Here is a 16,698-nt window from a genome sequence, read left to right as displayed (position 1 = left end):
TTATTCCATTTGTTAATATTACTGTAGGACAGTGGTTCAAGAACCTTTTGTTTAAAGTTTGTAATGCAGTGGATCTCAATAAACTTTGGAGCCAGAACCCAGACAAACTCAAAAAAAAAAAAAAAAAAACCAACATTGTTTTTAGGGTTTTGTGAAAGGAGAAGGAATGAATTTGGAGACTAAGCATTTTCCTCCCTAGAGTGGTGGACACTTTCAGGCTGGTTCATTTTCCCCACCTAACTTGAGTGACAAAAAAATCTTTTAAACTCTTTCCCTATCTTGCCTTGATTCTCTGCTTGCCAAGCATCCACATTCCCTTAATCGATGCCCCAAATATAAGAGCTCTGATCTCAAGGAAGGAATGACCCCCCCCCACACACACACACCATGAAGGAATACATGGTATCAATCCTTTATGATTGTGGAGTATATCACACATCCTTTCTGGGAGCTGAGAGCCAGGAATGAGATCAGCTTCTACCATACTGTGCACCCCACCAGAAGCAAGCAGACTGTTTAGTCTTTGGCATATAGTTCTATTTTATTTCTCCCACACAGTCTACCAAATCCATGTAGCTCCTCCCTTTAAAAACCTACAATGGTCAATTTCCAACAATATAGTATGACTTTTAAAGTCTTCATTACCTTAGAGCAGTCTACTTTTCTAGGCCCTTCTTCTGACATTTTCCTTTGCTATAACCGCAGTAACCCAGACAAGATGAGATGATGCAGGAAAACACTACACTGAAAGATATATTTTTAAACATATTTCATAACACTCCTTTAGCAACATAGTTAACAAATTTCTCATCTACACTGTCATAATGCACAGTGTTGATAATGCCCATCTGTTCTGTTCACCACATCATGAATTAAAGCTGATTTGAGGATGAGATTAGTGTGACTTGCCCTGAAGCTAAAATCCTTCACTGTAGTCTGGAAATAATCAGTGTTTCAGTCACCCTGGAACTTGTTCCCCAAGCAAGCCACTCTCTTTTTTATGTCTCCATGATGCATGATGCAGCCTACCTGCAGAGTTACCTTCCATTTCATTGTCTAATCCTTCATAGGACAGCTCGCTGTCTGCAAAGCCTTTCCTGGCCCCGCACATGTTCTGCATGGATTACACACACTACACAGTGAAGTTTCATTGTACAAAGGGGTTGCCTTTCAGTGCTAGTGTAACACATAAAGAATATGATCAAGGGCCTCCCTGGTGGCGCAAGGGGTTAAGCACAGCACTTATGAAGCTATCCGCAGTGGCTGCAGCATGAGTTCAATCCCCCGTCTGCCAGGGAGCAGCCCACATGGCACGGCAGACCTCTTCTGTGTTGCCTGCTGCTCCCCTCAGCAGTGTATTTCAGTCAGTCCACCTGTTCTGCTCCCCACTCTGTCTCTGGTGAACCCTCTCCCCCTCCCCACCTCACCCCCCACACCTCTGGCCTATACCCCTGTTCCTATATGCATCAATAAAAATAATTTTTTTTAAATGCACACACTATAAAGCTTGTGAAATCAGAGCGACTCTGACAGTCACCTCTCCAGGAGGTGTCTTTCTCATCAGGGTACTTCAGTAAGTGGAGAGGTAGGTACCTCCTCCCCTCTCCACCAAGCTGGGATTCATGTAAGGAGAACTTACCTAAATTCAAGATGATGTGATCCTGCTGTATTACAATTTCTTGTTCTGAAATTCCCTGTCTAACCCCCAAATTGAGAGCTCCTGATGTACTCAGGAAAGACTCCAAGATCATAACAATGCTTAAAGCAGTAAGTATTAGTAAAAGTTGGATAAAATTAAAGTCTCCTTTATGACCACTACCACACCTGCCCACCTCTTAAGTATTCACAAGGAGACCCCTGGCCACATATTTATCTTTAGACCAAAAACCACCACAAGGGCCAGCCTACTTCTGCAGGATAGTGGGCAACATTCCCGGTAAATGGCACTTTCTTGCTTTTTTATTCTATCCAATTTTTAGCATGGTGCTCAAGGCTATATATCCCTTTATTCACTTCTGTGGGCTCCAGCTGGCTATCCTTTTCTAAATGCCTGCTTAGGGTCTTCAGGCTGCCAAGTGGACAACACAAACCTCAGACATTTTAAACTGCCACCATAGTCCACATTAGCCCACCACATTAATGAATAAAAGCAGAGCCCTACTGAATACAGAGCCACTCTTGTAGAGTAATTTCAATATAGTTCTCTACCTTTATTGATACACTACCACACACATGAGGAAACAGTACTTTTCTGGAAAAGCTTGGCGTCCGTTACATTTCAGATGTGGATGTGAACCCGGATGTGTGCAAGGGACTCTGGCAGTCAGAGCAGCTGCAGTAGGGCTCAGCAGAACAGTCCTTCTTCATGGTGGGTTTTTGGGAAATAATCATTCCCTCCAGGTCCTTCACCTTGTTTTCCACTGTCTGAAGTTTTCTCAAAATTTTTTCTTGTAGCCCCAAGGACAGGAAGACATTATTTTTGTCTTGAACTGGGAGACCAGTACCTTCTGGGTTAAGCAGCAAAGCCTGAAAAAAATCTGTTCCCTTCTTGTAAAGTTTGTAGAGTGTGATTGCAAACAACAATATATTCTAAAATAAAACAACAGAAGTTGAATGTTAATTACTTATTCGTGTAAAATAGTTTACCATAGTTTACTATAGATACAGAATTGTGGTTTTTTTTTTTTCTGGCTTTATATTCCATTAGCTAACTGAAAAGCATATATGTAAATATGTATAAACACACTTCCTTGATGGGGGTTAAGTCAGTTAAATAATTAAAATGAGATTTTTGGAGAACTGAATTTAGAATCCTAAAAACTGTGTTCAGATCTCAGATGCCAGCTTTCACAATCTATGTCAATTTGGTAACCAAGTTCCTTCACCTGCAAAAGGGAGATAATCCCTGCCCTACTTACCCTGTAGGGTTTTGAGAGGCTGAGAAAGTGGATATGACCATGAATCCTCAACAGCAGTGATGTATGAAAATAAGTGACATATGTATGTCTAAAAATTACCTAGAAATAACTTAGCATTTACCAAGTAAACCAGTCACTCTAAAAAATCTCCTTTAAATCCTACTTCCTTAAATTTCCAATGAACTTTAAGAACTTCAGTTTCCTTGTTTGTCATATGAAAATAACCTCTCTCCAGCTCATGAAATTTTCAGAATTCTCTAAGCATTTTAACTACAGCCACTATTATTGGTGATTAAAGATGTAAAATCCTAAATGTCTTTCACAATCCCAATTATATTCCTATTAACTCCTTCCCTGGTCCCTATAGAGCCGTATCTTGTTAAAACAAAGAAAAATTAAAACATTGCAGTGACTAAATAAATGCATGTACCTCTTCATCAGCTATAGAACAATGGCCCAGTAAGAAGAGAAAGACAAACCCAAGATCCCAGTAACAAAGATACCCCACATGGAATCTGGCACATTCAAATACAAGTATGTAACTAAATAAATTTAGGATTAAGACTGCCTTCTCAGGTTATGAACTCATTTGTTCCATTCTGAGATGCCAAAGACCATGGTGAAAAAGAGCATTTTTATTCTCAAAATCTAATTAATGGAAATATAAGGAAAACCTAGTTTCAGCAAGAGTGGACCACCCACTCTTGCTCAACAGCATAGTCTTAAAACTTTGTGGGAATGATTTGGGAGAGAACTAATCAAATTTCAATTTATAAACTATTTAAATTGTTCTGTAACAAAAGAGTATAACCTGAATTGAGCGAACACTTCGTTTCCATAAAGCATATATTCCTATTGTCAACAACATTATAAAGATAGCCCCCAGGACAACTTGCACAGTTGGAGCAAGCTTCTCTATTATCCCATAATTTGTCTGCTGCGGTTCACCACTCTCTCCCATTAAAGTTGATTGCAGCCAATTCCATATTGTGCTCCGAGACAGAATTTCTAAGATTTGGTCCGAGAGAGAAGGCGATGGTGAAGATGTTGACATTTTAGTAAGGCAGCTATTCCAGGAACTACATGTGCGGAGGCTTCAGGAACCTAGGTATGAGTTAAGGAAAGTGGCCTGGGAGCCGGGTTGTTCTGGAGCATTGTGAGTTGTGCTTTGTGATGTCATTGTTCCAAAGGTCAGCTTGCTTCCCACTCATTCAGTGAAATTTCTCACTCAAAACCAGCCAGGCACAGGCCTAGGTTTTCAGTTCTTTCTCTGATTTCTGGCAAGTCCTAGTTTTAGCACAGCACTATCCAATAGAACCTTTTGTGATGATGGAAATATTCTCTATCTTAATATGTGCATAGTGTGGCTGAAGAGCTGAATTTTACATTTATTGAATTTTAATAAAATTTAAAAGCCACACTAGTGGCTAGTGGTTACTTTCATAGTGCTCTACCACTACATTTCCAACAATTCATGGAATGAAAAGGAATTATTTTTACAAGACAGATAAGAAAACAGGTTAAGTGGAATTTCAGGAGATGGGACTCAGAAGAAAGCTTTCCTAGAGTGAACAGTTTACCTGGTAAATGTGGAGGAAGGTTATAACTGGATCATTTTGTAGCATTCCTTTCTTTCCATTGATCACTATTGTTTAGAAATTGTGGTCTTTGTTTTTGTTTTGAATGTATTTGAGCCTCTTTTTGCTCATCTATTTACAGGTAGGGATTCATCTCCTTCACAAGGTTTGTATTAGTGTAAAAGGAATAGAAGGGAGCAACCTCTGAGCCAATGGGTGGCACCTATAGCCCGTTCGATGGTAAAATGTGGAGTTTTCCAGAATCCACCCCAAGTGAGGGCTGATGGGCAAAGGGAGTAGCTGGGGCTTTGGCAGTTAAGCTGCTGGAGGGGAAGGGTGATAGCTTACCACATGTGACTTCAGCTTGGACACCAGCCTCTGCTTGGTGGATGCTATATGGGGTAGGACAGATGGCATTTGGCCAAGCACCAGTATATACGATAAATTCTCTCTCTTAGCTCTCCCTTTCCTCATTCTCTATGTAAATAAATCCTTTTATTGGGGAGAGGGAGAGTAAGGGATCAAAACAGGAGGGAAGAGCATAAGGGACTATGGTGATGGTGCACAAGTGAACTGATGGGAATTTTATGGGGACTGCACCTGAAAGGAGAAAGCATACATTGTACAAAAATGAACAATGATGTAAAATATTAATGAGTTTGCTAATTAATTTAAAAAAGAATTGTGGCTACGAGATGGGGAAGGTAAGGAGCAAAGCAAGGGACTATGGTAGAGAATTATGGTGCCATTGAGTGGGTGTGTGTGGTGTGGTAACATACCCCTGAAGGCACGTGAATCTGTACCCATAAATCATGTACAATGTTTTACACAAACATTACTTCAATAAAATACCATTTAAAAACAAAAAAAATCTGGGCCACTCTGGTGGCACAAGGGGTTAAGATGCAACCTATGAAGCTATCCTTAGCCACTGTGGCAGGAGTTCGATCCCTCACTAGGGAGCTACCCACATGGCGCAGCAGACCTCTCGACTCACCCGCTGCTCCCCTCAGCAGTGTATTGCAGTTGATCTGCCTGTTCTGTTCCCCACTCTGTCTCTGGTGAATCATCTCACCCCCCCACACCTCTGGCCTGTAACCCAGTTCTTGTATGCATATATAAATTTAAAAAATCCTATTACTGTTTCCTACCATGTGTCTGCCTTTGGGTCATGCCCTGCGATCTTAGGCACATGGATGAGGACCCACAAACTGGGTCAACATCAGTTCCCTAGGTTTGTCCTGTTTCATTAGGAATAAATGGTATGATTTTCTAAGCACATTGTAAATAGTAGCATGTTGTATAACCTGTACAACATATTATCAAATAAATTATTTACTGATTAGTACCTATCTACGCAGCAAGGTTATGAAAATATAAAATGTCTTTCCCAAAAATCTTAAATGAAAAAGGAAGTTCACACACTAGTGTATAATCTAAACTGTGAGATGAGTTACAAAGACATCAAGAATCCAAGAGGGATTGCACCAAGAAGAGGGGAGGAGCACAATTAGGAAAGAAAGGGTCAGTTAAGATAAAAAATTAGAAAAATGGGCCTCCCCGGTGGCGCAGCGGTTGAACGCTGGGTTGCGAAGCTGCCTGCGGCCTCTGCAGCACTAATTCGATCCCCGGCTGCTCCCTGACCACCGGAGGTGGGTCCTACATGGCGCGCAGACCTCTCCTGCCGCCTTCTGCTCCCCTCAGCAGTGTACTTCGTCACTCTGCCTATTCTACTCTCCGCTCTAACTCTGGTGAATTCTCTCACCCTCCTGCGCTTCTGACTGTACCCAGTGCTTGTATGTATAAATAAATAAATAAATCTTAAAAAAAATTAGAAAAATATTGTCTAGTGCTAGTCCAATTTGTTCATTCTGGATAGAAGTACAGGAATAGGATGCCTGGTGAAGAAATGTTCTTGCAAAAAGAAAAGGTATGGCAGGTTGCCTGAGGTGTCAGAGACACATTCAGAAAATGGAATGTAAAATATAATGCTATGTCAGGGTAAAATGATCTATTGATTTAGGAGTGACATTATTAATGTGAAACTTCTAGTCTGCTAGTGACTGACAATAATCAGAATCCTATTGAGGAATAAAAGCCACTTAGTTAAAACCTGGAATAGGTTAAACATGGGTGAGAAGTTTAAAGAATGGTAACGAAACTTTTGGACACAGGTAGGGTTGTGACCACTGATTCATTACCCAAAACTCCTGACACTAGCTTAGATCTTCCTGTTACATGGCGCCATCTGCTTCACTTTCAAAGCACTTAGCACATTGCTATTTGTGCAATTATTTTTTTTTTTTGGGGGGGAGCAGGGGGTTGTTAAAATTGATCTTCCATAAACTCAAGGAAGGCAGGAATCATATCCATCTATTGGCACACAGCCGGTGTCTATTTTTAAGAGAACACAGAATTCCTAATATCTTTATAGTCCAACCTGTTCATTCACCAAGTGCCTATTTTCATATTTGTGTACTTGGTTGTACAGAGGCTTTGCAGAGCAGCTGTTAAGAGGATAGGTCTTTGGGTTCAATTTTGACTCTACTATTCACTAACCTTGTTATCTTGGGCAAGTCACTTGAGGCAGTATCTTCATTTGTAAAGTAGCAGTAATTCCTACCCTGTAGAGTTGTAATGAGAATTTGATTAACTTGTGCAATAGAACTATGCCACACACTATTAGTAGTAACATTTATGATCCAACACATGTATTGTAAATCTCCTTAGCATAAGATGCCTCAGAGAGCATCTAGTCCCCAGAATCCATGTTTGACTCCCCACTTGGATTCCTGACCACCTACAATGATCAATCTGATCAATATACAGAAGGCATCTCAGACCAACTTTAGTAGCATTCATTCGTCCATCTAGTCAGCCATCACTCATTTCCACTCAGTAGTCATTCATGTCATATCCTATTGGATTTTTTATGCATTGCAGCTTAGACTGTTGCAATACCAACTTTCGGGTTTTCCATATTTGGCTTTTGAAATGTAAAATCTAGAACATGGTTACAAGGCATGAAAATACCTGTTTCCTGCTTAGCTAACATTCTCTCCTTCCTTTCCTTTTTATCCTTCCAATTGGGGTACAAATTTGTCAATATCACTAACATGCTAAGTTGTTGCACCACAACCCCTTAACATGTACTGGATTATCCTTTGTCTAATTCCTATTGATTCTTCAGATTTCCAGTGTAAAAACTGTTTCCTCAAGGACATTTACCTGTTCTTTTTCCTTTGGTAGCACTTTTATTTAACTAATAACTTACGGTATTGTTTTTTAATGTTTACCTTTGTCACTAGCCTCATGATGCAGGAAACTTACCATGTCATGGTCAACTCTTTACCTTGGGAGGAAGTAGATGGTACATGCTTAGTAAATATTTGGCTATAAATTTCCTGTCCCTCCTGCCTTTTTTTCTGGTAAAACCTGACTATCCTTGTTATGTTCCTCAGTGTTCCAAACCTCCAAATACAGTCTGTCGCGGAACCTACCCCTGCAGGTATAGACAGCACAACAATAGAGTGGATCATTCTTTCTAGGCTGTTTAATCTGCTCCAGTGCTTAAAGATCCATGACAACAGATGTCTGGAAAAATTTGAGATAGGTTGGGGATAGAATCCCTAGAAGGTTAATCAAAACCTGCATTATTCCCCACCCTCTCTTTCACATACATGTTCATAAACCTGGAGAAATAGTGAGATGACAATTTTGGATAGAACGCAAGAGTAAGTATCTGGCACTCTCAGATTCTACCCATTATTTTCAGGGGCATCCTTGACTTGAAAAAGGCTTTAAAAACAAAGTCAAAGCTTCTGAGTCTGTCTCAGGGTTTAGGGGCAAATCCTCAAGAGACTTTAAAAAAAATACTAGGCCTCCCTAGTGGAGCAAGGGGTTAAGCGTCAGCGCTGTGAAGCTATCTGCAACTACTGCAGTTGTTGTTCAATCCCAGCCAGGGAGATGACCCATATGGCACAACAGACCTCTCCTGTCTTGTCTGCTGCTCCCCTCAGTTTATTTCAACCAGCCTGTTCTGCTCCCCACTCTGTCTCTGGTGAATCCTCTCACCTCCCGTACCTCTGGCCTGTACCCCAGTTCTTGTCTGCATAAATAAATCTTCAAAAAAAAAAAAGTACTGAACTCCAATAATTAAAATGTTGTCTTCAATAAAGAACAAAAGAAGCAAGCTACTTTAACATGAATAGAAATGATCTTAGGACCAACCAGTGAAGGTTTGCATGTGAGGCAAACTTTCAACTGTGTTCTGAAAATTAGGGAGTGGTTTCATTGCATATTCACTTGGTCCTGCTAAGGGGTAGGAGTTAGGTGTGCCGAAAGACTATAGTTCAATTTTAAGCAAATTAGTAGTTTTCTCTTGTTTTGGGCTAAACATTTCTAGTGTGAAGAACTTTTTAGAATGAGATTAGTAGTTGTTCTTCATGCTCCTATCATTGAAAAGGACCTTTCAAGATCAACACCTGTATCTTCTGTACCTCTTACTATTGTGAGGAAACTCCATAGAAGAAATCAGCTCAAGATCTCAAGTCAGTAGTGGCTTCTAAATCTTTTAAGATATTCTGTTTCTGCCACTTTTTCTTTCATTGCACTCTTGTTTGAGAATCCTGTTACCTCCCTGAATCCAGAAATGACTTGGGTTGGAGGTAGGGAGGAGGTGCTTGTGCTTTAGACTCTTAAGGTTAAGAGGGAGCAGGATGAAATTGATCAAGAGCTGATAAAACAAGTTTAGGTCAAAGAAAAAGGTCTTAAAATCTTAGCCACAGGTTTGGCAAACACATTGGGAGTGTTTGAATCATTAGTCGTGGAAAATTTCACAAGAGAATAAAACTTTTATTTATAACATGTTGTTTTTGATGTTACTAGAGAACTCCACTAAACTCAACATATCCAAAGGCCAAATTCATCTTAGCTTTCCATTCTCTTCCCTAAAGCCTTTTATATTCCTAAATCAATTGCTTGCACTACTACCAAATCTGTAAGTTTTCCTCAAAATATTTTCTTCACCCTCCCATGCCCAACAAGCTTCTTTAAATTCCTCAATTTTATTTACTCTTACCTCTGCTACAATCATCACTATGCTCTCATCAAGTATGCTTCAATTTCAACAGTACTGTTTCTATTCTCAACCCCAGAAACCACTCACTTCAATTTATCTATAAATTACTAATTTGAATATTGTTTTGTTTAAAATCCTTCAAAGGTTCTCAGCTGCCTATAGATTAATCCAAACTCTTTTAAACATCCATGGTTGGGTTCCATTATAGTATCTCATCTAGCACAGTACTCCGCTTTTATTGCCAACTTACGTAATTTTTTGTAGTTCCCTGGGAACAGGATTTCATACCTCTGAATTTTCTGTGCCCTTCATGTTTTGCCTGGCATGCCCTCTCCTACCAGGACAACTTCTAGAATTCTCTTCTGAAAACTACTAGCTCAAACTCAATAAGCTAATTATGCACTCAGAATTTTCATAAAAATTTTACAAAAATAGATATTCAAAAAGAAGTGTGAATTGGTTTGGCAAACAAACAAAACCAATGGGGTAAATATACATGCACGTTCTAGAATGTACAAGAGTCTAGTTTATACGTGGCATGAAAACTCACTATGAGTAAACAAGAAATGGGTGAAAAATTGTAATTTATTGAAACTCAACTCAAAAAATATAAGATGCTGTAGTGTACAATATATTACACAAAGCACCCTCAGGTGCACATTCAAGTCAAGTAAGAACTCCATATCCCTTTCCCTAGCCCTCCCACCCTGGGATCTTAGTATTTGTTCCATATACAATCATGCACACTTAATTTGAAAAAGGAAGCCCCAGTATATTTTGATGTATTAATTAGCACCAAACAAGAATACAGTTCCATCTTTTTTTTAATAAACAAACAAACAAACAAACAAACAAACAAAAAACCCCAATCAATAAACCAACTGGAGAGCTAATGGACTCAGCCAATACTGCTGACATAGATATTATACATTCATGTAAATACACAGCCTAGTCTACCTTAAACAATGGTGTGGCTGGTTCTCAGCCTTTGTTCGAGTTGGCAATTGTCCCCATGTTGCGGTGTTGGAGCCAATCTGTTTCTAAAACAAAATTGCTACTTAGGAACTCCCTACACAAAGCTCATCTGTCTTTTTTGTTGGAAACAAGTCTAATATTGGTGTGGAAAACTTAGATCTTTCAAGGACAACCACTGGCCGAAGATAATGAAGCTGTTTTAAGGCAAGCTCTCCACAGTCTGTTAATGCTTTATCCAACACAACCCTTAGATTTTCCAAGGAAGGAACTGTTGTGGTCTCAGCTACTATTAAAGGTGGGATTGCAGTCAGGTTCTCATGAATTGCAGAGTCACTAGAAGAATGAGGTATGTCAACTTCAGGGTTGTTGTCATTTACCATATTATTTGCCAAAACACTCCCTGTTAAGTCATTACTGGGTTGTGAAGAATTACTTAATGTTAAGTGCTCTGAAGGTTCCCAATCATCAAAATCATCTTCTTTCTCTTCACTTTCTTGAATAAATTTCAGAAATGAAGATTCAAATCCCATAGGTTTGTAAGTCTTCAAGTCAAATGACCTAGGCTGTGAATGTTTCCTAAAGTTCTCTTTTGGGACATGGGTTGAATTTTTAACAGTGTTTTCTTGCCCTGAACTTTGCTGCCCAGTTTCTGAGTTGATCCTTGGTAAAGGCAGCTGGAAACTTGTGAAGTAAGTCCCACTTTCAGTCCCATCAGAATTAGGTATGGAATTTTCTATTTTACAAGGAGGAGGCTGAACTATATTACATTGTTCCAAAGAAGTGGTTTCTGAACTATGGTTACATTTCAAAGTTCCTCTGTAAAGCAGAGTATCTGCATCAAATACTGAGCTGCTTTCTGTACATACTTTCTGACCTCCATCCCTTTCACCTGGATGAGGACAGTCAGTGTTCTGGACAGGTCTGCTACTGTCACCAGGGGAATGGCTGTGTTTTGTGTGCTCTGATTCACTGCTTCTATCTTCTTCTTTCTTTATACAGGGCTCTGATTCAGATGGGGGTTCCTCCTTAATTTTGGTACCATACTTAACACAGACGACAAGATTTTCCATCTGTTGCTCTAAATAGGCACTGCTCATCTGATGCGTGCGTTTGTAATGCCTCACTATGCTGCTCTCCAATTTCACCACAGATAAGCATCCTTGAACCATGCAGGGGTACTGTGTATGCTCAGACTGCTCCACACACATATGCAGGGCTTCCGCTCTTGTTTTAAAACTAATTGGAGCTTTCTTTTCTTTGAGTAAGCCACATTTCTTAGCCTTAGAGTTAAAGGGTCTCCTGGTAGCCTGATGCTCATGCCCCTGAGTATGAGTTGCTTGACATACCTTTTCACTTCTTAGCAGTCTTTCATTTGCTACTTTCTGGCTTCTAAAAAGATCATCATAATAGTCCCTATGTCGGTAATACACATGTTGAGAATAATTACTGCGATGGGTGAAAATCTGGCCACAGCCATTGAGATCGCAGTGGATTTCATAATCTGACTGTATTTCTCCTTCAATATTATGCTGTTCCATCAAATGGTGCTTCAACTTGCTGAATGTATAAAATACAGCAGGGCACTGAGGCTGGTTACAGGAAAACCTTGCTGCCGATTCAGCTTCAGAAAGCACTTTAGGCTCTTCAATATGATCTAGGTTATGAGAGTCACTACAGTGCTTAGCAAGAGCTTTGGAACATAGGAAGCGTTTGTTACATTCCTTATATTTGCAAGCAAATATCTTTTTACATTTGACAAGTTCCCTTTTGGTTCTTGCTTTGTCCTTCTCTAAACATAACTGTTCTTTGTTGTACTGATGTACAGTTCTGTAATGGCGAATCAAGCCTTTTAGATTGGTGAATGAGGAGTTGCAAGTTTTATGGATACAATGGAATGGTTTGTGGTATTTATTCAAAATGTAGCACAGGTTTCCTTTAGCAACAGTTCTCCTACTCCCTCTCCCCTCTCTTCCTTCTTGTTCTTCTCTATGGCTACCTAATGGTGATGAAATATCAGAGGTTTTACTTTCAGTTTCTTCGCAAGAGGACTCCAAATCTGTTTCTGAACTGCATTCATCCTTTTTAGAATGACAGTGTGGCTTCTCAGAGTTATTGCTGGGATCACCTCCAAGTTCTGCAGAACAATCATCTTTCAACCTGTCTACTGAGCATGGGCCTTCGTGATCACATTTTTCACTATCTAATAGTTTGTGAGTTACTCTGTCACTGCCAATTTGATGTTTATTTTTATAATGAATCCTAAGGTGTGTTTTTCTTGTAAATGACCTTTGGCAAATGTGACACTGGAATGGGGAATATCGATGCTGAAACATGGTTAATTGGAGGACTTTTTCTTTTGAATAATTATGTTTTTTAAGATAATGCATTAACAAAGCCTCTCTGGTCACAAATTCATATTTGCATCCTTGAAGCTCACAGAAAAAAGGCTTAGCTGCCAACTGTGCAAGGTACTGACTTGGCATATTTTCATCTTGATTCTGAAAATTAAGGTCTGAGATAGTAGGTGAAGATGACTGGAGAGACTTAGCACCACTGGATGGGTACCCCTGCAATGACCCTGAGAAAGATCCATGTGTTATTGAGTTTTTCAAGCTTAAATGTTTCAAGCGTAACAGAAGTTCCAACATGGTATCCTCTGTACATGGCCTTTTAGAAGCACAAATGGAGGCTTCTGAGGAATAACCTTGATGTTCTCGTTTACATTTAGTATGAATATTATGATCAAGACCTTCATCCGGGGAGTCACTGTTTGTATCTGAGCTGGGTTTAGGTTCTGTATCAAACTTTTCAGTTGTTTGGTTATGTTCATTTCCCAAACAGGGAAAGAGATCTTTAGTCTTTACCTTTTTGGGTTTGAAATGGTATGGATGAACTTTCCGTAGATGCTTCTGCATCCCTCTTGCGTTTTTGTACGTGGAACCACAGCCATCAAAACCACAGGTAAACTTAGTGCCATCAAAACAAACTGCTACACTGGAACACTTTTCTTTTAAACTAGAGGGTACAAAGACTTTCTCATGAGATAATAATATATCCTGCATGGTTTCAGAGTGATCGAGTGTGTCAATTAACTCTTCATTCATGGAAGCTGAAGAGCTATGACTTAACTGATCACTAGAATTACTGTCACTGTTTTCTTTCAGATTTTCTGCAGTTTCTATTTGAGAACTAGCGGATCCTGCACAGAAAAGAAGATCCTCAGGTAAATGTGATTTATCAGTCTGTTCAAGTAGATGGGACCGATCAATACAATCTTGCTTTTCACCTGCTGCAGGCTCCTCAACCTTCACTTTCTTCACATCTCCATTTGAGCTTTCAACATTATGCATTGAGAGGTGATTCTGGTATTCGATTTTGGAATAATAGAACTTTTTACAGCCAACAAAGTTGCACGTATAAGATGCATCCCGAAAGTGTTGTGCTTCATGGTGATAGAGCTGTCCCAAGTCACTGAAAACAATATTGCAGCCATTTAACTCACATTTATAACGCAGATCATCATGTTTTTGTTTATGGTTAAGTAGTTCATTCACTGATCCAAACCTAGCATAGCAATCTATAGATACACACATATAAGGCTGAGGACCGCAATGCACTTGTTCGTGCTCCCGCAGATGGAAAGCAGACATGAAATGTCGTCGACAGTAAGTACACTTTTCTCTTCTATTTTTCATATCCAAGTAGTGCTTGGCATTTTCATCATTATTTTGGTGTTCAGCTTTAAGATGCACACTTAAGTATTTAAATTGCTTAAACACACGGGAACAGTCTGTGCCAGGACATGGGTACAAATCTCTGTCTTGTAGGTGGCAATCTTCTAATTTGCTGAATGTGACATATTCATGAGACTCTCCTTTGGTTTGTTCATTCAATGACTGATTTTGCTCCAGAGTTGCAGAGGGGCTCTTGGGACAAATTCCCTTTTGAGAGCTTTTCAACAGTAATTTCTTTCTCGAACGGTCCCTTCTGCTTGGTGGCATTTTAACATGTTCCATCACATGAGGAACAAATATTTCTTTTCTCTTGAATTTTTTAATACAAACTGGACAAGTGTAAATTCCATCTTCCATATGCATCTTAGAATGATGAAGAATCCTGGCCTCAATACATTCCCGCTTACATAACAAACAGAAAAATTTATACTGAAGCCACCTCTGGTATCTTTCAGAAGAACCAATGGGTTTTTTGTCTCGTTTCTCCTTATGCTGATCTGTCAAATCTCTTCTTCTGTATTGCTTATCTTCTTTACCTTCCTCATAGTCACTGAGAAATGACTCTAAAACATCTGTGTCATTAATAGACATTTCATAGCCACTTAGGTCATCATCAGAATCTGAGGCTTCTTGTCCTAGGAGTTGGTGGCAATGTCGTTTTAAAGTTTTCCAGTCCCAAAATTCAGGATCAAAAGGCCAGTGGGCTTTTAAAGCTAGTAAGAGCTCACATCGGAGAGAATTTGGGACAGGTGCATTTTCTTCATCAAATTTTTGATCTGGTTGCAAATAGAGTTCTTCCAACATATTAAATCCATCCAAAGTGGGTTCAATCAAGAATTCTGTAAGTTGACAGGCTCGTCTAACTTCTAAATCTTCTGGTAAAAGACAAGCAATTGTTTTACAAACTGATGCTTTCATTTCTTCATCCTCACTTGATCTGAGTTGAAGAGCTCTGACACATAGTAAAATTGACACACCAAGACCAGCATCTTGTGCCTAAAATAAAGGGGGTGGGGGGGAAGAAAGTTATTTTTTTTTCATTATGTAATATTACATAATTTTCACTGACAAAAGTTACAATTATATATATGCATAGGGTATCCTAACAAACATTTATAAATATGTCAAGACTTTTATTGGATTTCTTAAATTTTATCTTAAATTTTTCTTCCTACAAGTTATATTTAGAGCTTTCTTGTCTGAACATGTAAAGGACTGGAATAGATCTACAACCATGAACAACACCACACAGTATTATAGAGTATCCAACTTTCTATTGCAAAGCATAGTAAAGCAGCCTCCTAATCCTTATGGAACTGCCTATCTACCAAATATATAAACAATAAAGGACATAAATTCAAAGGAATTCAGGATAAATAAGGTCACTGGAGGATTAAAAAAAAACTCATCTTAAGGTGGGTAGAAAGTATGTATATACAGAGTTCAAATAATGGGTCCAAGAAGAAACATATATAAAAGTGAGTTGAATTCAATTTTAGAAATTCATGTATCATGACACTTGGGTGTCTTCAAAATCGCAAAGCTAAAATAAATGATCTCTATTCTCTAATATAATTAGTACTTTATAGTTATAGGTGTACTGAATCTCAGCTTCTCCCGAAAAACAACAGAAATTAGAAAATCTCTATACCAGCAGATAGTTGGAAACCAGTAACAAAATCAGGAAAAAAATTGGTCATATATGATAAAGAGTTAGTGCATATAAGATGTGAGAGGCTGAAGTAGAACATGAAAAATAAAATGAGTAAAGAACAGTGGGATCAGGGCCTCCCTGGTGGCACAGAGGTTTAAGTCTTAGCGCTATCAAGCTATCGTCAGCCACTGCAGCATGAGTTCAATTCCTGGCCAGGGAGGTAATCCACCTGTCTCGCCCACTGCTCCCCTCAGCAGTGAATTTCAGTCAATCCACCTGTTCTGTTTCCCACTCTGTCTCTGTTGAACCCTCTCACCGCCCCCGTCCCCACCTCAGGCCTGTATCCCAGTTCTTATATGCATAAATAAATCTTTTTTTTTTTTTTTAAAGTCTTGAGAGAGGGCCTCCCCGGTGGCGCAGCGGTTGAGTGCTGGGTTGGGAAGCTGCCTGCAGCCTCTGCAGCGCCGGTTCGATCCCCGGCCACCGGAGGAGGGTACCACATGGCGTGCAGACCTCTCCTGCCGCCCGCTGCTCCCCTCAGCAGTATGCTTCGGTCCTTCTGCCTGTTCTGCTCCCCGCTCTGGCTCTGGTGAATTCTCTCACCCTCCCACGCTACTCACTGTACCCAGTGCTTGTATAAATAAATAAATAAAAATAAATAAATCTTAAAAAAAAAAAAAAAGTCTTGAGAGACCTGGAATCTTTAGTGATTCCTTCCATTATGACTTTTTCAACTCATAGAATCAAAGTTTAACAACTC

At 39.5% G+C, this 16,698-nt stretch overlaps 2 protein-coding genes across 2 annotated transcripts in view; both read right to left on the bottom strand.

Annotated features, from left to right (window-relative positions):
• Positions 1–2,271: 2,271 nt before the first annotated feature.
• TMCO2 (transmembrane and coiled-coil domains 2) lies at positions 2,272–4,009 on the bottom strand (the record flags this gene model as incomplete). The annotated part of the gene is made up of 2 exons (XM_084243040.1): positions 3,730–4,009; positions 2,272–2,589 (listed from the first exon to the last, which is right to left on the bottom strand). The coding sequence occupies exons 1-2, from the start codon at positions 3,970–3,972 to the stop codon at positions 2,272–2,274; spliced, it is 561 nt and encodes a 186-aa protein (XP_084099166.1). The 5' UTR covers positions 3,973–4,009.
• A 6,624-nt stretch (positions 4,010–10,633) lies between these two features.
• Positions 10,634–16,698, bottom strand: part of RLF (RLF zinc finger) — a gene marked incomplete at both ends in the record, with an annotated part of 69,423 nt that continues 63,358 nt past the window's right edge. The window contains one exon of the mRNA XM_084242034.1: positions 10,634–15,280. Coding sequence (XP_084098160.1) covers positions 10,634–15,280 — 4,647 coding nt within the window. The remainder of the gene's footprint in view (positions 15,281–16,698) is intronic.

This window comes from Talpa europaea (genome assembly GCF_964194135.1).
Source record: "Talpa europaea genome assembly, chromosome: 9".
In the NCBI taxonomy this organism is placed as follows: domain Eukaryota; kingdom Metazoa; phylum Chordata; class Mammalia; order Eulipotyphla; family Talpidae; genus Talpa; species Talpa europaea.
The sequence above is the reverse complement of the archived record's forward strand: the minus strand, read 5'-3'. Positions and strand labels throughout refer to the sequence as shown.